General features: G+C 55.2%; 1 protein-coding gene across 7 annotated transcripts in view; it reads left to right on the forward strand.

Annotated features, from left to right (window-relative positions):
- Nucleotides 1-20,989, forward strand: part of TTC7B (tetratricopeptide repeat domain 7B) — a 225,336-nt gene extending 204,347 nt beyond the window's left edge. For all 7 annotated transcript variants that reach the window (XM_074365147.1, XM_074365148.1, XM_074365151.1 and 4 more), the window contains one exon: nt 20,021-20,989. In XM_074365147.1, coding sequence (XP_074221248.1) covers nt 20,021-20,242 — 222 coding nt within the window. In that variant the 3' untranslated portion in view covers nt 20,243-20,989. The remainder of the gene's footprint in view (nt 1-20,020) is intronic.
- The last annotated feature ends 1,457 nt before the right edge of the window (nt 20,990-22,446 follow it).

Consider the following 22,446-nt stretch of genomic DNA (forward strand, 5'->3'; position numbering starts at 1 on the left):
CCATCTCTGACCCGTCTCATGCCTCAATTGCTTCCCTATCATTTGGTCCTGGCCCCAGAGACCCCCACCAGTGTTTCTGGACTCTCTCTGGGCAATGTCTTCCCACGTGTTGTGGGGACCTTCTGACAGTCTGAGCTTAAAACTCTTCAGCCCAAAGGTCTGGGAAGGACCTCCCATGAGAAGTCTCCTCCAGGTACCGCTTCTGGTTTTTCTTCACCAGTACCAAGGATGAGGGCCCAGGATGGACAGGTAGCCGATGAAAGCCTTTGGACCTGAAGCTCCCCAGAGAGGTAAAGGATTTAGAGCACCAGTGGGATCCCCTCATCTAAGTATCCCCTTTTACAGATGGGGAGGCCGAGGCGACCGGGGAAGGGACTCGCCAGGGGCACAGCACTGAGTGTCAGGCCCACCGGGAATCCTGATTCCATCACTTTTGAAGGTTTCATGCCTACTTTCCTTGCCTGTGAACTGGGATATTAGCCCTTCCTTCTTGGGTTGGGGGGTGGGGGTGAAAGGGAGCTGCTCTCTGAACTCCTCCAGGGCTGACCCTGGCCCCAGGGAACTCTGCCCTAGCTCTGGTGGGGGGAGGGGAATCTTCACCATCCTCTGGGGATGAGAGGCCTCGACTCTGTGTCCTGATGTTCAGGCAGCATCTGCGGAGCCCGTCTCCTTTCTCTTTTGCTCCCAGCTGGAGTGAGTCTTGATCTCTTCTTACTTCCTACCTTGCCCAAATGGGTCTCTCCCTGGTGTAGCATCCCTTCCCACAGCTGCCCAAGCCCTGGACATGCCCAGGTCACCGGCCTCAGCACTGAGTGAAGAGCCCAGGCATGTGCAGAAAAGCAACCGCTCCTGTTGCCAAGGGGGTGGGGTGAAGGTGAGGGATTGCTCAGGAGGCAGGAATGCCACGGGTCCCAGTGACAAAATACCAAGAACCACCAGGTTGCAAACCCTCGGACTCTGAGAAGGTTGTGACTTGCCCTCACAGATGCGCAGAAGCCTGCCTGTCATTGCAGACACCCTGCCCTTAGAAACCTGTGAGCACCGCTGACTGAGGGGTGGGGTGCAGGAGTGCAGAGGCTCCACACAGGGGCAGTGGGTGAGGGTGCCGCTCAGGGTCTGGGGGTGGCCTTGCCCCCGTGTGTGTGCCTCCAGAGACCTCAGTCAGCAGCCTCCTGGGGAGAGAGCAGAACCACTCTGAGAGCACCCCCATTAGTTCTCAGATCTGGGCCTCGGTGTCCAGAAAGCTCCCAGACTTCAAGAGTTTCGAAACGCCCTTTGTGTGGAGCTCTTTAGCTGGACAGTTCCTCTGCCGAGGGTCCTGGGAGCCCGACCACTTCGCGGTGTTGCCTCTGCAGTTCCTTCTCCCTGGAGTTACTCTGCCCCTTCCCTACCCGCCAGGTTCATGACAGACGTGTGCTCCCTCCCTCCCTTTTTTCATCTACTTGGTGTTTACATAACACCTGTCTCTTAAAATACCTTTGCAGGTATTGTTTTTTCCCCGAGTCTTTCAGAACACCAGCTAGCTGGCCGCCCAGAAGGCTGGCGAAGCAGGAGAGGACTCAGTAGCTGAGCCCCTGCTCCGTGTCGGGGACTGTTCTAGCTTCACCTAGATCTCAAAGGTGTCTAACAGTGGACGCCCACCTTGGTTCTCAGGAGAAATGTGGACCGTCCCCTCTTCATGGCTGCTGGAGACCTGATTCTCTGCCAGGTATCAGCCTTTGAAGGGAGGGGAGGTGACCCAAGATGATAACAGCAGTGACTGTTTCTGCAAGGAGGCTTGGATACACACACACAGAGAGTGAGTCTGGGATCTGGCCTTGCCAAGAGGTTGGTTTTGATTAGATTCATAATTGAAATGCTGGCTGATGTCCTTCCAAATGAAGCAGAAAGCCTGCCCCTGCAGGGGAGCCTATGGGATATGATGCTGTGTCTTTCTTCATAAACAAAGGAGCGAAGCAAGCCTGATGCAGAAAACGGCCCCTCCCCTGTAGGGACCAGAGTCCCCACAGGTTCTCTCTGATCCTCTGCATCCGGGCAGCGAGCATCCAACAGATGCAGGAGGCTACAATCAAAGTGCCAGCAAGTGATCCCTGCGGGGAATCTCCCAGAACAAACTAGAAGCAAAATCTGCCTCTTCCTAAGGACAAACATGCATTTTTCCAGGCCTTTCAAAGCTGGGCAGGTAATGGAGTTATAATTGGCTCTCTAATTAGAACTCCCACAAGCTGTTAGATTCTTTACCTGCTGCCTGGTGTCTTACACAAAGGTGTCAAATCTGCTTCTGCTTCCGCAATGATGAAAGAAACCAGCTGCTGTCCCATCCTTCTTGCTGACAGCAGCCCCCTCCAAACACCCCCACTGCCGTGCACCCACCCACGAGTGTGACAGGACACAGCCCAGTTTACAAGAGAATTGGCTTTAGGAAAATCAGGCTCAGAAAGCCGTGGTGCCAGGTGATCCTTTGGAGACCAAATGGGAGAAGACAAAGGCCCTGTGTCCTGGTGTGGGTGTTCTGAGGGCATTTCAGCGATGCCCTGAGCATCCCCAAGTCAAGTTGCTTGATGATAGAAGGAAACGTGCCTCTCGTCTCCCTTTCTGCCCTCAGCCCTGAAGGAAATAGTATTTTTGTGCTGACCTCCCTCAGCATCAAGATAACACATGCTTTGGTTGACGGGATGGGCACGTTTCAGGGCACCAGCATCACCTGCCTCTCCCTGCGGCCCCTCTGCTCTTGGGAGCAGGGGGCTCTCACGGCTCCTGCCAGTTAGTGGACACAGGCCGGCCTGCAGGGCCAGCAAGCTCCCTCTTCCCAGCTCAGCCTACAGTGACGTCATGTGAACACAGCTGTGGAGGGAGTCTTTATACCATGGAGATTGGCCACCACTACACACCAGGCCTTCCTTTCTTTCAGAAAGCCAGTTTACCAGCACATCACTGGACTCAGAACCAGATGGTTTAATGGGGGGAAGGAAGGCAAAGGAGAAGCGGGGAGCAGTGGACATTGGCGGAGAACAGGTGCCCCTGACCCAGGGTTCTGGTGGAGGGTGCTCGTGGCAGAGGTGCAGTGGGGGCTCTAGGTAGAGACAACAGCTGAGAGGGGACTTCGGGGAGAAAGAACAGGACTCAGAACTGCCCCAGCAGGTGCAGGCAGGGCTCACATCCTGGGGCAAAGAAGACCCATGTTTGAGTTCTAGCCCTACCATCCGCTGGCAGTTCCTATGACCTTGGACATGTAGTTTGATCTCTCTCATACAGAAATGAGAATTCCGTCCTTACACTGCTGTGGTGAGGGTGTCTGCCCGGCACGTGCGACCGCCCAGCAGCTGTTACGTTTCTGTGCCTTCCCTTCTCCCAAGGCAGCGTGGCTGTGGGGATCGTGTGTGCAGTGAAGAGGTCCCCGGGCCATGGAAGGGGGCATTAGGTCTCCCCCGTGGACCTGCCCTTCCCCATTCTTTGGGAGAGGAAACGGCTCACTTCTCAGCAAAGCACCCCAGTCAGAGAGCAGGGGGTGTCCAAGTGGGTTACAGGGAGGCTGAGACGGGATCCCTGCAGCTCCTGGGGCAGTGGAGACAGCAGGCAGGTCACCCTGGCTGTGAGCAGCCACCTCGGTGGACCCAGTGAGCGTTGCCGCCCCTACCTTCACACATGCAAGAGTTACACGAGTTTAACCAAGGGAGCAATATCTGCGGCTGCTTTAACCTGCCTTCCTGGTGTCCCAACTCCCTCTTGGTGACTGGTCAGCCCCTCAGGGATCCACCTGGGAGCTCCCGCACAGGCATGTGCCTGGAGAAGTCTTCACGCCCCGGGCGCAGAGGCCCACTGAACGGTGGGTGGCCATGCACCTTAGCTCAGGCCCGAGGGCTTCTTCAGTGGAGGGGCCACATCACTGTGCTCTTCCCGTCGGGGCTGATGGGGGATTTTTGAGGAAATGGCTCTAATCTTGACACTGATTCACTCTGTATTGAAGTGTCAATGATAAGAGCTCGACTGTGTAGGGCAAGAGTGAGGGCGAGTCTGTTCCATGTTCTCGGCCGCCACGCAGTTCCAGGGACTCCCCGTGTGTCCCCCGCCCGTCTGCCATAGTCACTGCTCCTGCCCTGGGATGGGGACTGGGGGCCCTGGGGAGAAAGTTTATAACAAAAACCGAGGAGCCAAAGTCCCCATGCCCGAGCACACTGCCGGTTTCCTTTTCCTCCTGAAGCCAGCTTTCCTGGGCTCTGGCCTCCAGGCACGCAGGGTAGTGGGAGCGCATAGGAGCCCGGGCCCAGCCCCACCCGCCTTCCTGCCCGGACTCCGTGTTGTGAGTTGTCCTGTTATTTGTGGAAAGGCTTATCAATTCCTGTCCTCCCTTCATCAGAAACTGGCTTATCGTTTCTGTTTGTTCCTGTGTAAAAATGGAAAAATAGTTCATGCCAAACCCTGGTAGGGATGAGGAGGCGCTCGCCAAAATGACCACGTTCCCCGCGGCAGGCAGTGAGTCACCAGCACTGTCCCCCTCCAGCGGCGGCACGGAGCACTGGGTGGGCCTCAGGCCGGAGCCCCCAGCAGGACTGGCTGGAAACCAGACATGGGAGAACTTGGCCCTGTGCCGTCCCGGCGGCTGTTGAGTAGCCGTGTTCTCTGTGAAATGGAGCCTGCAGCCCGGGGTGGCCTCAGGGGTGGAGCCTGCAAGCCCCGCTGGCTGTCCCGGCTGAGGCACCCACCCGGTACCCACCACCCGACAGTGCCCTCTCTCCCCCTCCCCCTCCTGCTCCAGTGCACCCGGAGGGGCCGTGGAGGCCCCCACACCCTTCTCAGGGTGGGCGCTGCACGGGATGGGAGTGGGTGACGTGAGCAGGGCTGGAGGTGACACCTAGGCTTAGCCACCCCCTGAGTGCCTGCAGTATACCCAGCATGTGCCAAGGGCCCCGACTGCCTTTCAGTCAGCCAGCATTTACTGAGCGTCCACTGGGTCCCAAGGGCACACACACTGGGTCTGGGAACTCAGACCAGTCCCTACGGCCCCAGCCTCCAGGAGCCTGGGTCCAACAGCTGGTAACTCTTCTCTGCACTGTTGATGTTTTTGAGCTGTTCAGACTTTCCTGTAAACCCAAGAATCTTCCAGTACTCCCAGTGACCCCATCTTCTGTCACTACGCCACATGGGGCTGAAGTGCCTCCAGCCACGGGCTGCCTTTAAGGGTCAGAGAGAAGGCCTCCCTGCACTGCTCAGTGACCCTGCAGAGGCCCACTCAGTCAGGCTAGGTCGGAGCCGAGGGCCACGCAGAGTCAGGGCAGAGCCCGCTCCTTTCCCTCCCGCCTGTGCTGCCGCTGTGGTAGGGAGCGAGCCTCCAGGACGGCTCTCCCGTTTGTGTCCAGCCACTCTGGGCCTCTCCTCCTCCAGGAAGCCCTTCCCAGCCGCGCCAGCCGCCGCCCCTCACCCCTGCCTGGCACCCTGTGGGCACTCTACCCCACAGACAGCAGGAAAGAGAAGCTGCCCTGAAGTATTTTCCCCTTGTTTCTCCGACTCAGGTTTAAGTCCTGAAAGAACAGATGTGCACTGGACATGTAGCGGGAGCTTTAAAAATACCTGTTGGACAGAACATTTTACCAAACCCTGGAATTTTCATCTGGAGATCATCTGCTCTGCCCCTTCCTTTTCTAGGTTGGGGAAGAAGCTAGAGAAAAGGTTCTGCCTACAGTGGGCAGTTGGCAGTGGACCACGGACTAGGCCTGAGAGGACATGCCCCCCACCAGGGCACCATCTCCCAGCCCTGTCCCCTGGCCCACGGAAGGCCCGAACTTCTCACTGGAAGTAACAGGACAGGCTTCTGTTTCTCAGTGTTTGGTGATAAATGGCCAGACCCGAGTATAGTGACACCCCTGTCAAAGATGTGGCCCCCACCCCTCCCCACCTGAGGCCAGGTTGAGACAGAGGCCTGATGACGGTGTGTCAGGCTGGTTGAGGAGGGGTCCCAGCCTTGGACTTCAGGACTGGAGCTGGGGTTTCTAGGACCTTCCCACTCTTGGCTTCTCCCTGGAAGCCCCTCAGCTCAGCTCTGTGGGTGGTGGTCACATGTGAATTGTTTTTCTGACCATGGAGAAGCTCGGCTTCCCCCACCAGAGTTCTGGGGGTCACGTCCCTCCCCCCATCACCAACTCCATCTGCACCAGCTTCTGGGGGAGCAGGTGACTGCCCGGGCAGCTGTTCTCACCTGTGGAGGCCAGGGTGCCAGGGCCCCAGGGCAGGCTGGGCCCAAAGCAGTTCAGTCTCTGGCTGGGCTGTACAGGCCTAGGGTGGGGTGCCATCTTCCCACATACACCGGAGCAGCAGCAGCCTCCCCTGAGGCTGGGAGGCTGGGCCTCGGCCTCCAGGGGGTGATTAGCACCAAACTTTCCACTGCGTGGATAACTCGGGCCGTGGGGAAGCGCTGACTTCCAGGCCACCTGTGCTGTTGTTCCTGCCTGACTGGTCATTGGGGAAGGTGGATAAAAATAAATAAATAAGTCAACCAGGGAGATGTTTAAGTAAGTCAGCAGGAGTCTCTTGCCTGTTTACCAATGGAAAAGTACAAGTGCGGGGAGCCGTGTTAGCACCCACAGAAAACACTGGCTGGGGTGTGGCAGGTCCCGCAGCACCGGGGTCGAGCTGTGGCTTTTTCTCTCTCAAGAGCTGGCAGCTAATAATCGTGTTCACTGAGACTCTGAGCTAATACTTGCTACAACAACACAGCACGTGATTTCAATGGCAGGTTGAGGGAGACGAGGCTGGAGGTTTATCTGGAATGTTACCAGGAACTGTCTCAGGACGCCCGGCATCCCCGCATCCTTCTGGCGACCTGGAGGTTTCCTCTTGTCCCCCTTCAGCCCTCATCAGGGCCCCCGCCCGGTCTGAGCTGCAGAGGCAGCCCTGAGATTCCTTCTCACCCACGTCCTTTGATATTGCACGGGGCTTGCTTGATCTGACATTTCTTCAGTTAGGTCAGTGCAAGGCTTTAGAGATGCTTGTGCCGGAGTTTCTGTGTGCGTACTCATTGAATTGATGAGTGTCTTGCTTCAGGCCTCGGCCGGTGGGGACCCCACCAGACCGGGCACAGGGTCCACATCACCCTACCAGCCTGGTCTCCGAGGGTCCCGCCTGCCACCATGTGGAACACCTAGGCCTTGCGACACTGTTAAACAAAGTAATTCAGCTCCCAGGGCTGGGCATGGGAGCAGCACTTGGCATAGACAGGGAACAGCTCCCAGCCTGCCTCTGCGCTGCCTTTCAGGGAGCAAGCAGACGCCTCCTTGGTCTTTCCAGTGCTGAAGTCAGAGGTGCTCAGACATACTGATGCTGAGGTGATGTCATCCCGCTGTTACTGAAGTCAGCACTCCCTCTTTTTCCTGACTTAGCAAAATCACCACACCGTGAATTCCGAAGGGCAAGTGAAGGGGCTCTGTTGTAGACGGCCGGGCTGTCGCGGAGGCAGAAGGGAGTGTCGAGGGCACAGGGCGCCCCATGTCTGATTTGGAGTTTGACTGGTTACTTAAAGGATCTCATCTCTGGCAGAGATTACAGAGGGGGCTTGTTGTGAGCTTAGCGCAGCAGGCGGGATACTGCCAGGGTTAAGTCTCTGGGAAGCGAGCTGGGCTGTCTCATCCCGTCCTGCTCTGCACAGCAGAGTCCAGACTGAAGGGCCGCTGTTTGGGTGAGGGGCCAGGTAAGGTGGGCGCTCTTCACTGTGTGCAACCTCATCAGCCCCTCTCAAGCTAGGTCTTCTGGTGGTCACCTGGGTCTGGAGAGCCCACGATCTGGCAGCCACCACATGGAGGAAGGGCCTGCAGTACCGGGGCAGGCTGACAGAGCTGGATGGGGATATCACGTCCCCAGATTCCTGCCCCAAGGGGGATTGCTCCCTAGGCAGCCCAGCCATGAGCTGGGGGGGGTCCAGAGCCAGCTAACCCAGAGAAAGCTTTTTGGAATGCATCTCTGAACCCTAAATGCCTTGCGCCCTCTCCAGAGATCCTGGTAATGTGACATCAGACAAAGAGCCTTGAGCTAATCCTTGGGAAACCTGGGTTCTCAGACCCAACTTGACCTCCACCTGGCTTAGCAGCTGAGCCAGGTACTTGCCCTCCCAGGACTGTTTCTTCATTTCTGTGTCATCTCTAAGGCCACCCGACCCCGACCCCGTGTGGCTTCCCAAGATGGGAGCCTGCTGCAGACCTGTCACGTAAAATTAGGAAGAGCCAGTCTCCTCCAGGAAGAATGAGACACACAGGACCAGGTTTCAGTTTTCAGGAAGCTTTTAGAGGCGAAGGCATCAGATCCACTTTGGGGTGACAGTGCCTCATAGCTCTGTGGCCATAAGCCAGTCACCCCAACTATGAGCTTCCCATTCGTTTCTTTAAAAAAAGAGCGAGGAGCATCATGTTATCTTCTGTAATGTCCCCCCTTATCCTCCTTCCAGCAGCCTCGCTCTGTTCTAGGTGCTGAGCCTCCACCTGTGAATGACAGACCCGCCCAGATCAGGGGGCTCTCAATCTGGGGCAGGACCCACAGTAAACCAATCCCTCCCGGCCAGAGGGACAGCATGTGCCTCTGAGCTCCCAGCGCCCAGCACGGCGCTCAACAGAAGTTTGCACAAGGGAGGAAAGAACTAGAAACAGCTTTGGTGGTAGCCAAGTGAGAGAGCCCCTCCCTGGGAACCTGGGGTGCTGTCTCCCCGCTCACTCTGTGACCTGGGCAGAGTGCTCGCCCGCCAGGGCCCCCTTTCCCACATAAGGCGTGCCCTTTGGGGATGCTCGTGTGCTCTTCTGCACCGCCCCCGGGCACCCTCTGGACGTCTGCTGGAGGTGGGACAGGCTGTGGGTCTTTGGTGCTTGGAAGCTGCTGGCTGGCCGGCTGTGGTCCCTCCCCTGAATGTCCCACCAGTCCCCAGCGACTGTTCTCTAAAAGTCACTGCAGTCTGCAGATATTTCAGCAACAACGCTGAAGTACCCAGTTTCAAAGAAATTAGGCCAGAGGAAACTTGGGTCCAAGGGGCCCAAGTCTGTGCGAAATCCACTCCGGGCTGGACAGGCCCTTTGGGCTAGGGCCAGACCTCCCCCTCCTCACTGCTGGTGTTTACTACCTGACAGCCCATCACTCCGCTAATTGTAGGATGAACTCTTCAGAATATTCCAAACCACCCCAGAAGAAAGCAGCTTTAAGAGATTCTGCCAATCAAATGCTTAAAAAGAAAGGAAAAGCCACGCTCACATTTTCCTGGGGCTTAAAGTCTTCTTTCTCTGAACCCACAGTGAGGTCTCCTTCGGGTGCTGCATTAAGCAGCAGAATTCAGTGAGGTGGGGGCAGGAAGATGGGAAGTCTGAACTTACCATTCCTCCAAAGCCCTGGAGTGTTTGTGTGTGTATGTGTGTGTGTGTGTGTGTGTGGGTGGGTGGGGGTGTGTGTGTGAGAGAGAGAGAGTTCTGGAAGCTTTCATCAGAGCCTGAAGGGCTGTGGTATAGAAAGGGGAGGGAAATTTTCTGCATGACTCCAGAGTCCTCAGCAAACATCAAAGAGTAGAAATTAGATAAAAAGCCTAATTAGGTCTCCACATTTTTAACTGACAGTTTGGACTGCCCACAAATAGCGTGGGCTGCCCAGAGAAGTGGTGAGCTCCCCGTCACTGGAGGGTGCAAGCAAGAGTGGGAGGCTGCCTGTCAGGGCCTGCAACAGGGGCTTATGTGTCAAAGAGCAGAGGCCCAAGCCTCCCTCCTAACCCTGAGGATTTCTGCTTCCAGAGCTGGTTGGCTGCTAGCTTCAAAAAATAAGAGGTTTTTGAAAAATTGAGTTTTGTTTCCTTGTGAGTTGAGTACAATGCTAGAAAGGCCTGGCCCCCAGAAGGCATTTATTTCTTCAAATAAAACATTTGACCTGGAAAGGGGCCCCCTGAGAGCACAGCCCCCTATAGCTGTCAGGTGTCCCCGTGAACGGAGGTGCAGGCAGCCGCTCAGCCACGTCTGGCTGTCCTCTGGGGGAGGGAGGGGAATGGCTGGGGGTCTTTGCCTCCTCCCTTCTGGAAGAGTAAGTGCCATTTCGCAGCATACGCTGCTTAGCAAACGCCTCCAAGGGCATCCGTTCAGCACCCAGACCACTGTTCCCTTGCCCTAGACCAGAAGCATCACTGTCCCTTCTTTAGTTCCTTGGGCCATGGGGCCCCCCACTGGGGCGCTGCACCCCCATGCTTACCTGAGGACATGGGGCATTTGGCCTGGTTGACTTGAAGGGGAGTAAGGGAAGGAGCCACCCCATGATTTGGTTCTGACATTGGAGCAGGGAGACTGGGTGGTCGTGGAGGATGGAGGCCACAGGGACGCGAGGAGATTTTCCTATAATGTCCGTCTCCAGCCCCGTCATAGGTGAACAAAGGCAGTTACCATGGGAGCCTGTGTCCCGCTCACCTCCCCCACCCCCAGCCCTTCTCAATCCTGGTTGACTCCGGTCAGGAGCCACTCCTCAAGGTCACTGTCCAGTACCTGGCCTTCCCCCGGAGCCACTCAGCCCTCACTGTCCCTCCCCTTCATGCGCTTTGGTCCAGGGCCCTGGAACAGGACGTCAGCCGTCCTTTGTTGCTCTGAAGGTCGGGTGGCCTCATGAACATTCTGTTCCCACCTGAGGGCCAGGGCCGGTTGGTGGGACTCAGACCCCCAGGTGACAGCTGCAGCAGCCACCCACATGCCTGGCTCTCCCCTGGCTCATCAGGAATGGCTAGCCTTGGCCTTTGGGGAAGACGGGTCAAACTGAATAAGGTGGCTGGAACAAAAGACTAGCCTCACACCAGTGCCTCCCCAAAACTTCTGATCTGGTGAGAGGAAAGCAGAGTCGCAGGACTCCCAGGGGGCCTTCTCTTGCTGGCCTAGTGGGAAGGCTGACCCTCCCCACTCTGGAGCTCTGGCAGGCACCGGGGTCTAGGAGGCAGGGCTGCAGACGCCCTCAGCATCAGCAGGACACCTAAGATGGGGCTCCCTGGGACTCCTGGCCAGGTTAGGCGGGCCTTCCATGGCTACCGTAGTTGCCAGGACACACACACACTGGGCCCCCTGGCAAGCCGGTGTGATTTTAAGCACTCAAAACAGAGATGAAACACGAAACAGAGCCCAGTGTAGACCACGCCTCACCCAGAGCTGCTGGGATCCAGGTAGAGAAGCTGGACACCACCCCCATCCGCTCGTTTCCACTCCTTTTCAAGGCATTGTGGGAAAGCAGGGCGGGGCTCGGGGCGGCCCCCTCGCTGCACCCACAAAATGCTCTTGAGGGGGGTGAGGGCAGCCCCCGCCTTGGCATTCAGAGCTGCTCCAAGGAAATCCTGTGGTCTTTCGAGAGTGGCACTGGCTTGCACTCTACTTATATTCTTATTTAAAAGACTTTTTGAGACCACCGCCACCACCACTCTGCTTCTCTTGGACCGATTGCATCCTCAAGAAGGAAAATGCAAATACCTGAAAAGGGGTGGTGACGTGAGTGTGCTGGTTTTTCTCGCTCGATGCTGACATTTCAGCTCGTGCCATCTCAGACCAATCAACCAACAGCCTCTGGGAAAGGGCGGGAGCTTGTGTGGGGTCCCTGTTCCCTCGCCAGTGTTGGAAGCCACTCCTGGGAGTCTGGTGGGCCTCCAGAAAGCTCTCGCTCTGCTGTGCACATAACCCCTGGCAGGACAAGCGGTCAGCAACTGGATTGAGGGCACTGGGCTTGGAGTCTGAAACACAGGGCACTTGCCACATGCTGGCACCACACCAGGCCCTCTCCTCCCGGCATCTTCAGGAATCCAGCCTCGCTCTGCATCCAGGGGTTGTGGCCTTGAATAAGGCTCCCTTCCTCTCTGGCCCTCTGTGTCCTTATCTATAATATAGGACTGGAAAGTCTGTGGTAGTTTCTGGCATTTTCTTGGGGAGCAGCGTCAGATCTGCAGTGTGTGAGCAGACAGCCTGTGGAGGGGCGGGCAGTGGCTGCCCCGGACTCCGGTGTGAACAGAGCGCCTTCTCCCCCGGGGCTGCTCCCGTCCCTCACCCGGCCACCATGCTGCTGTCCCTAGAAGGCAGAGAAGGCTCTGAGTGAGTGGGTCTGACTTGGGAGTGTGGACAAGGGTGACCTGAGGCCAGAACTTTTGAGGGGCTCATTAGTCAAAAGCACTGGGAGGGGCCATGCCCACTTCCCCCCTTCCCACCATCACACAGCATCCACACCATCCCCTCGTCCATCCTTCCATCCACTCAACAAACATTCCCCAAGAACCTCGGATGTGCCGGGCCTGGTCTAGGTGGTGCACTTACGAAGGCAATTCAGATGCTCCCTGCTCTTACAGGGTGCCAGTCAAGAGGGAGTCAGGGACGGCAGTGACCAGCCATCCAACCCTGGGCATCACGGAAGTCCTCCCTTCCCCTTGGTCGTTAGCAGTAATGAGTAATGATAACGCTTGTAATCGTAATATTGATGATGAGACCCATTGACTGAAGGCTTGTTACACGGAGCACTTTACAAATTCTGTCTCATTAGGCCTCACTGCTCTCCTATGTTTCAGAATTTGTCCCAATTATACAGAGAAAACACCTGAGACCCAGAGGCAATTGTCCAGGAGCTGGCATTTAAACCCAGTTCTGTGGGGCCTAGGGCCCCTGCTCCTAACCTACTCTCTGCCCTCTCTGAGAGAGCGCCAGGCCTTTCCCCTGCTGTCGGTGGGTCCCTGTAACACATGAGCCACCAGCAGTGGCCAGGGTGCACACAGCCTGCGTCCTGATAACCCCGATGCACCAACTCAGCAGCTCTGTCATTGTCCCCAAGAGTGACAAGCTGAGGAGACAGGCTTTCCTTTAGCTACCATCACAATCCCGGGGTCTTGACCACAGAAATTCCACCAGGAGGAGGCTTACGTATCTTTGTCCAAAGCATTCGGGGCACTGGTTTGCCTTGAATGGTCCCAGCAACTCAGGTGTAGACCAGGCTCTGGGAAAGGCTGCAGGTCTGGTCATCAGCCCCCATCCAGGGTGGGGCCCCTGGCTCATGGGTGCCAGGGGAATCCTTCACCCTCTCTAAGGCCTGCTGTGGTGGGCAGGGGCCCGGGCTCTGGGCTGGGCAGAGCTGGATTCAGTCAGTGGTGGCTTTCAACTTTGTTCTTGTTTCTTAAATATTTGGTGTCTGTGCGTTTATTCCTTCTGCCCTGATGACTGTCTGCCTGCTCGGCACCAGGCCTAGCAGTGCAGGTATGACCACTGCTTACCCAGTGCCTGCCCCCCTGACACTCACAGCAAAGCCTAGTAGGGACACAGCAATGGAGATAAGCCCCTGACTAATGTGGCACCTGTTTCACAGGACAGTTATGAAAGCACTTTGCAATCAGGAAAATGTACGGTACGTTGGTTATAATCCTTTACACACTAAAGATGAGTAGATCCTGATGGATCCAAGCATTTGTCCTTGCAGGATCATTTGTGTTTTGGGAAGAGCCTCCTGACCACACTGCCCCTGGCCCTCCACCCCCGCGCCCTGCAGTGGTGTGGTGGTGGAGTTTCCATCCCGGGATGGGACAGGAAGATCTTTAACTGCTCCAGTCCCACCCCTGACCCCAGACTTACTCCCTGACCTGGGCTTGGTGGGGCCCAGCAGCCTCTACATAACCCAGGCCAGCACTCTGACCCGGGGTCCGCAGCAGCAGCCAGGCCCCAGCGTGGAAAGCACAGGGAATTGTTCATCTCCATCCTGCTGCCAGGATGTTTGATTTCCAAAGCATTAGGCTTGGGAAAAAGCAGCAGCCGTATGGAGAGAGACCACTTGTTTGCCTGGTCCCACCGGAGCGGGGCCACGTGACTTCTTTTCTAGCGATCACTCAGCTTTGGGAAGGATGCTTCCTTGCAGAGATGTTATCTCCCTGTACCTGTACTCCTAGGGGGACCAGCAGGGGTCTGCGACATGGCCTTGAACCCATGTTCAAGGGCTGACTTGGCACTTGGTCAGAGCACCACGGGGATGCCTAAAATCCCCAAGGGGCTGTTGTCCTGCAGCCCTGCTGTTGGTCTCCTGGGAGCATGGGCAGGGGTGCTCATCAGAGCCAGGGCTGCATTAGGAAGCCTTCCTTGGGTACTTGAGCCTGCACAGGGCTTCTGCACGGGTGCCCTCAGCATGTGGCAAGGTGTTTAGTCCTTGGGCAGCAATTATCACACACACACAAAAAGACATGAATGAGGAAGATGCTAATTGTCCTCAGACTAGCCAAGTCCATTTTGTCTCATTTGAAATAACAGGTTTAATTTCATCCCTTATTTCCAATTTGGTGCATCACCAAGATCTTATTTGTACAAAACACCTGATTATAATAATTACAAGCTTGGGAAACTGCCTTCACTTGTGTCTGAAGAAAGGAACTAATGAGTTACCTCCTCAGTGATTCCCGTCTTCCCTGAAGGCCAGCCCTAGCTGGCTCCAGAGATGGCAGGGCAGGGCAAGGTGGGGGCCCATTTGCACATCCCCTCCAAGAGAAAGAGAGCGGGCCCAGCGTTAGGAGCCCGGACTGCAGAGTTCACATCTCAGCTCTGCCACTTACTTCCTGCTTCTTGCCCATACCTGTGTCCCCAGCACATGGCTGGGATCTGGGCAATCACTCAGTGAGTCTTTGTGCTTTTGATATTGGGCGTGGGGTGGTTATTAAGGTAATGAAATATATCAGTCATCGAAATCTCTGTCTCTTGCCAGCCTTAGGGCTGAAGGCAGGAGCCATGTGCCTCCAAGTATCACCGCCTAAGAGGGGGCATGGTGGCCTGGGCTTTGAGGGGAATGGGGATCGTCAGGGCTTTGGGCAGATGGACCAGAGCTCCAGCAGGAGGGTCCAGGCTGAGACTGACTAAGCTTGGGGAGGTGGGAGGGGGCTGGGGGCTGCATCCTGCAGAAGTACATGGACTGACAAATCAGCTGGGGTGAACCAAGAGATCATACTGGGAGAACGCTGGATCCAGCTGGGGTGAGAACAGCGAAATGCCAGCCTCGAGAGTTAGGCCTTTGATCTTTGGAGAAGAGAGGAAGCAGAATGAAAGGACATCTGGGTTCTAGGGCATAAGAGCACATCGAAGCCAGGGAAGGCCTCTCCCACCTTAGAGGGCCTTGGGAGGTGTGTCAGTCCTGATGGTCAGGCATGTCCAGGTCCCAGCCCACCTCCAGCCAAGCTGCCCGCAATGCTGGCACCAAGCTATGACTCAGACCCCAGCTGGAGCTTGCTCTGGCTGATCTCCTTGTGTGACTGATTTCTGAGCTGCTCTTGGCTCACTGGGGCACTGGGGAGAGACCGATTTTTCATTCCCTTGCCAAGCCTGAGCTGGCAGCCTCTGGCAAGTCTGTGATGTCTCCCTGAGCCACTCCAGCTTTAGGAATTAATTCCACTAAACAGATTGCTCAGGAAGCTTCAAGGTCATCTGGAAATGGTAGCCTGTTCCTACATTTGGAATATAAATCCAGGAATGGGCTGGAAATTTCCAAGCCCACAAGAACCCTGGAACACTACCGAATCACAAAGGCTCTTAGCTGCCCAGTGCTGAGGGTAATGGGTTCCTGCAGGTGTTTTGGGGGGTGCCCGTGGCCCTGCCATGTACCCTGGAACCCCCCATATAGGGTAGATTCAGCAGTCTACCACTTTGTAAACAAAATTCCTGGCAAAAGGACTAATGTCCTTGTCCCCACTTCAGCAGGATAAAAACAGGTCATTGCCACCGAGAGCAGTGATCTCCAGGCCTCGCTGGTCCAAGGCCCTGGTCCTCCTGAGTCTCCATGTCTCATTGGTCCACTTTCTGGCTAACAGGACCCCCTCCCCAACCTACCCAGTGCTTTGGCATCTGCAGCCATCCCGAGCCTCAAGATCACAAAGGGAGACAAGGAGCCTCCCAGTCGTTGAGTGAATATACTGGATGCTCCCAAACAGCAGGAAAAAAAAGGAGAAAAGCTGTGCCCTGGAGAGGAGCCATCTCCCCATCATAACCGTGGGAAGGAGCGACGGAGCCAGCCGTCAGTGGTTGGAGAAAATGGAAAGGAGAGACAGCAGGGCAGGTTCCTGTTTGCTGTTGCTCAGATGTAACTGGGTTAGTGCCTGAGGGGAACCTGGCTTGTCTCTTAAAGTGACAGAGGAAGCAGCGAGCGGGTGAGAAGCCATGGTGCGGAGAACCCGGCTTTGGGCTCAGGCAGACCTGGGCTGGCCTTCATTGGCCCTGTGACCTTGGGCTGGAAGCCTGGCCTTTCTGAACCTGTCTCCTTGTATGTAAAGTGGCGGTGATACGAGGTGAGCCAAGTCCAAGCACCGAGCATAGTGCCCAATGGGGCTGCTTCTACAGCCGCAGAGCCAGTGGGACCTAAGTTATGTTCTCCACCTGCACCAAGTAACCAAGCACGCCTCTTTCTGGCTTACCAGGCGGCTTGTGCCCATCACCATTTGCCAAACACACAATCTGTGTCTCCCTGCCTGGTAGAGCCACTCAGAAAAGGTGTGTGTGTTCAACAGTTTGATGCACTGAGAAAGTCTTGCCTCGAAGGAACACGATGGGGCCCCTTCTGCAACCTCTAAATGCTGCTGTTTGCTGCCACTACCCAGACTCCCCTCCCTACTCTTATTTCCCTGTTGACTAAATCAGAATGTTCTAGAGTAAGTGCAGGCTGGTAACCTCCCCTGGGAGAAAGGCATCAGGAGCTCATTAGCCCTCACCTCCTAGGAAAGCGACCCCATTCTTCCCGCCTGACCTCTGAGGTTGGGAAGCGAGGGTGTCCAGCTATCAGATTTTCTCTAAAGGAGGGCCGGAGTTGGGGGCACGCCCCCCGAGGACATGGATGTGATTACCCACTACCCCACTCTGCACCCCATGACCAAATGGCCCTCAAGGGAAGCTCTAAGAGTTGGGAGACATGGGTTCCAGCCCAGCCCTGCGGGAGCCCGCTGGATGCCCTGGTCAAGAGACCAAGCCTCTTGGAGACCTGCAGGGTGGGAGCAGGAGGACCCAGTGCGTGGGTACATTTCCCACCACGTAACAGGTGCTCCCCAGCCATGGGCTCTTTCCCGCAGCAGGAACAGCAGGCCTTGCACGCAGGTGCTGGTGCGTCCCAGCCACGCCTGTGATGAAACTGCACAGGGGTCCCCGGGTGAAGTAAGCACCCAGAGCAGTGCCCTCTGTGTCGTGAACACTGCTAGCACTCGCTGCTACTGTTAACATTCCTCCTGCCAGGGAGCCCGGGTCCACACTGAACGTCTGCCCCTGATTTCGGTTCACAGTTCCCTTATCCCTCCTGGGTGGATAGGGAGTGGGTGCTCTGGGGAGACAGCTGTGCGGAGAAAACCCCGTGGAGACGGGAAGTGCTTCCCCAAGGTGGCCTCATGTGCAAACAGGTAGGGGTGGGGGGCTTTCACCGGTGGTCCCTGCGAACCTGACCCTGACCAGCCTGGAAAGGCCACTGAAACCCAGCAGTTCTCACTGCAGTCTGAGGAGAGCACATTCCAGAAGCCAGGGTAGTCCTAATTGTGAGCACCAACTTCTGCTCTCTCTCTTGTTCTGAAGCTTCAAGGGGGAGCCACCCCCCTGCCTGGCCCTGGTTCCCCTCTGGGAGCCCCCAGCTCTGCAGGCTCAATCCAGGGCCTGGTCCTACCCAAGGACTCCAGCGTGGACAGTGTTAAGGCGTGTGTAGATGTTAATAAAAAGGGAACCATACGATGTTCCCTCTCAGTTCTCCTCTCAGAGAGGGTGGGCCTGACCTTGAAGTCTGCTGTCCCCGCAGCCTCCGTCAGCCTGAGGCCTCCTCCTCTTCACTGAGGGAGGCTCCCCGAACTGCCCCTCCTCCCGGCTGGGGTGTGGGTCTCCCAGGCCGTCACCCCTCTGACCACGAGCTCCTCCCGTGTCAGCCCCATGGCTCCTGTGCCGGGCGCTCACGGGTGCCGGTGACTCTCGGTGCTCCTCTGGCCTCAGACACCACCCCCAGGGCCACACGCTGGGGCGAGGGCAGCTGGACAGCCCTCAGGCCTGGACACTGCCTGCTGAAGGCACCCCGGACCCCTCGGAGCTCATCTTGCAGGCCAGCGCTCTTCTGAGTGGGCCTGCCGGCGCCGGTGCTCATGGTGCCCATGACTTGTGGCTCTGGCAGCAGCCGGCCCTCTGGCGGCAAGTTTGTGCCCCTGTGCTGCCCCCTTGGTGAAGGGCAGGCTTGAGAAAACTGGGGAAACCTCACCTGAGGTTGGGAGGTTTGGCTGAGAGCTGAAGGACCAGCGGGCCAGGCCGCATTCTTGGGCAGGAAGACTAAACACTGTAACGATGTCAGGCTTCTTCACACACTGAGCTTTAATGCAAGTACAACTCCCAGAGGGAATCCGCAAAATGGTTTTTAAATTCACCTGGAATAGTACAGGGCAAGACCGTCAGAAAATATACTAACAGCAGAGAGCAGTGAGGAAAGGCTCTGATCCCACCTGTTGAATCCTGATGTGGAAGAAGGAAATCCAAATAGCCCAGGGCTGATGTGAAAGGGAGGTGCTGTGCTTACTGGAAAATTCAAGGAGGCCCCATCTCGTGGAATAATTCACTGTGTGACAGAGGCAGTGCCTTGCAAGAGCGAGGGGAGGGTGAGTAGCTGGTTTGTGTCCAGCCAAGTAGAGGGGATCCACTGAGGTTCCTGTCTGCCCGAAGGCGGACAACGACAGGGAGAGGGCAGATCACAAAAAATGGAATCCAAGGTGTGTCAGTTCTTTGAAAGGATAACTGTCTAAGCTTTGAAGCAACCAATAAATAAACAAGGATCAATGAATTCAATTTTAAAAACTAAAACCTTTTGTTAGGAGAAAAAAGAATCTCAAAAGTCAAAAACAGATTCGACAATTATGATAGCAGGTGAATGTCTTCTAATAGGCATGAGAGATACTTAACCTCAATTGTTGCTGAAGAAATACAGCTTTCCATAAGGAGAGACAATCTGCTCTAACAAAAGTAGTAAAACTAAAGAGGAAGGACAGCGGGGGACCAACCACTGAAACTCTGTAAATGGCTAAAAATGTGACACAGCCCTTTGGGGACTTAATTTGCAAAATTTTGGAGAACCCTAAAGAATCTTGTTCTCTGACCCAGTAATGCCCCTTTGGGGAAATCTGCCCTTAAAGGAAGACCCTCCAAATGGTCGTCAAGCTGGTTCCACTGAGCCTCGTCCAGGGCCTCTGAGGAGCCCACAGGGAACTCTGGGCCCCTCCCCCATTGTCTACCCCCAGCAGTTCCTTTTTGTCTATTTGTACCCACAATATGTGGCTGTTCTCACTAAGATTCCATTTAACCAAAGGTTTCCAGGGCTGTAAAAATGATTTGAAATCCATTCGTCTAAAAGAGTGAAGAGGCGCTGTCTGGAAAGATGTTCTTCATGGGGTGATTTATAGCAGAAGAGAGATTGGGTACAGTCTAAATGTCCCCACCGTGAGGGAGAGGTTGAGTAAATGAGAGTCTGTCTGTTGGATGAAACAGTACAAACCCATCAGTTGTGGAGATGTACAACTTGGAAACATTTGGGGAACCAACATAGACACCATGATTAAAACTGTAAAATGACAGCTGTGCTGAGGCCGAGCCTGGGCTGAGCAGGGGACAGTGAGATCAGGGGCATCAGGACAATGAGCAAGTAGAAAATTTCTGTTCTAATTGTTATACTAATGCCACAAATGGTATTTCTTTAGTTTAAAAAAAAAAAGATGGCAGACACTCTTCTGTGCAGGCAGGTGTTAGCGGTTACCCACAGGACGCCGTGAGTCAGTACAGACCGTGGCTGTTCCTGCGTGGTTCATTCCTGAGTGAAACATTTGAAATTGCCATTTTAATGGTTCAAAAATGGCTGAACATTGGTAACTTCATATGGTTCAAGTGATTCTTTTGACTCTGAATCCTGAGTGCAGGAAGAACTTGATCTTACCATGTGCCCAGCCCAGCGGAGACTTATGCCTACCTGCGAGGAACGTGCTGGAACTCCAGGACAGCTGGAAGTCCAGAGCGGTCATCTCTCTGACTGTCTCTGTCTGTCTCTGCAGGCCCTGATCCTTCATCAGCTGGGCCGCTACAGTCTGGCCGAGAAGATCCTCCGGGACGCGGTACAGGTGAACTCCACAGCCCACGAGGTCTGGAACGGACTCGGGGAGGTCCTCCAAGCCCAGGGGAACGACGCGGCGGCCACCGAGTGCTTCCTGACGGCCCTGGAGCTGGAGGCCAGCAGCCCCGCGGTGCCCTTCACCATCATCCCCCGCGTGCTCTGAGCAGCACCGCCACCCTCGCTGCAGCTTAGGCCGAGGGGGCCCTGCCTGGGTGCCGAGGGACCAGACGAGTCTGCCACACGGAGGCCCCGATGAATGTGCGATTTACCGCAGTGAACTAACCAAACCAACCCCCGATCATCGCTCTCCACGTGCATTTCTGTTGTTCTTGCCAGCCCAATGATAGTTTTTGAATCTGACATTGTTCAAAATGGATTATGTGCCATATTTTGTTAGTTGACATCTGAGTTTTCAGTAAAATTATGGAATTAATCAGCAAATGTAGAAGAATATATTCAAAGTTAAAATTCAGTGGCAGAACAGATTATTTTTATCAGAGCTGTAAAGAAAACTGTTCTCTCCTCCCCTCACCACTCCTGCCCTACCCTTGGCCCAGAAACCAAATGTGAATTTTCTGTTTTCCACCTCAGTTCTAGTCTAAGCCAGGACACCAGCTGACAATTTCTTGGTTTTGTTGTCAATAATTGTACCATGTGATAAATTACTATCCTCACTTAGAACAAAGCCTGAGTCCAAGAATATTTATATTTTACCAATATATGCCTGTTACAAGAGAAGGAAATATGAGTTATTTAAGTTTAACTTTTTTATGTGAATTCAGAGTTTATTTATCGATGGAAATATGTACAAAGAAGCTTCAAATGGAATATTTACCGACATTCCTTATACATGACAGACACTTGGCTAAATGGAAAGATGATGTTAATAATAAAATGATTTTTAAATGGACCTATGGCTTGTGTTATTTATGAAAGGCCACAGACCCGAGAGAGGATGAGACTCAGTTCCTGGGGTTGGGAGCTAGCGGCACCTGGGGACCGCCCTGGACGGGTCAGCCCTCGGCACTGGGAGGTCCAGCTCTGATTTTAGTGTGGGAATTCACCTTTCTCATCTCTCCCCATGTTGTTTGGGATTGGAGTGTGCGACTCAGGCCTGGCCAATCAGCATCCAGCATTCACTGGACGCAGAGGATCAGGAATGAGCATGTGACCTGAAGTGGTCCAGTTGGAGCTGCAAGGAAAGGCTCTTGCTCGCCTGCTGGACTTAAACCTGATTGGTGAGGCTGGAACTTCAGCCGCCCTCCTGCCACCATGAAGAGAGGGCGTATGAAGGTGTTGGGGCCAAACGTGAAGCCAAAGACTCAGGCCAGCAGAGTGCATGGTAAAGATCAAGAACCAGAGTGAACCTGAGCAGGCCTCCCCAACCCCCCGAGCTGGCCGGCTTAGCAAGCATGCGGCAGGGGGCCCCACTTTGCCAGGACCCAGGGAAAGGTAGGGGGCCTAAGCTCTGATCTTAGGCGCCCTAGGTCTTGAGGTCTCCACTCAGAGTGGGTACAACCTCCCTAACTCACTGGCGAGGGAGCATCTGTTGTCTGGGGAGACGCTGCAGGCAAGAGCTCACTATAGGCAGAGCACGTAGGCATCCCAGCCTCAGCACTGGCCCTGCCAGGCGGCATCTGGAGCTGTAGGTGGTCACAAGTCATGGAATTTGAGACATAAGACACCAGCAGGAAAGGGCAGGTCTAGATGGGGTAGCAGTTAGCCCTGGCTAAGGGGTGCAAGAGTGTGGGGTGAGACCTACCCAGATCAAGACTGGGAAGGCAGAGGCCAGGGCTACCCAAGGATAATGGGATAATGGTCCAGGTACCATACTAACCACTATCTCCCAGGCTGGCCCTGGGCCAGGACCTTGCCTCAGAAAATCCTGTGCACATCAGCCTCTGCAAGGGTGCTGGTGATGGCTCTCATCTGCCTGTCCACCACCTGCCCCTCCATAGTGTCCCATCTCCCTCGGGAGAACCCACTCTCCTTCCATATGGCTCATGGATGAACATATGGGCTCAACCTTTCCAGCCAGAACTTTACAGCCCCCAATTTCAGTGACGGGTTCAGGTTTGGACATGTGACCCAAGCTTGGCCAATGGGAGGCCCCTCTAGGACTTGTGTAATGGAAATATTAGAAAAAAAGCCTCTTTCTTTTACATTTGATGTCCTAATAGGATGCCAGCCTGGGTCAGCTGGTGGCCATTTGGCACTAGGTGGGATGATCTGCCTGAGAATGATGCCAACTCAGGAAAAGAGAGTGAGGAGACAGAGAGACTGGTCCCAGGATCGTCACTGTACTACTGGAACCCTAAGACTTTCTCATCCTGGAGCCGATATATTTCCCTGTTTCGCTTAGAGCAA

This window comes from Camelus bactrianus, chromosome 6 (genome assembly GCF_048773025.1).
Source record: "Camelus bactrianus isolate YW-2024 breed Bactrian camel chromosome 6, ASM4877302v1, whole genome shotgun sequence".
In the NCBI taxonomy this organism is placed as follows: Eukaryota; Metazoa; Chordata; class Mammalia; order Artiodactyla; family Camelidae; genus Camelus; species Camelus bactrianus.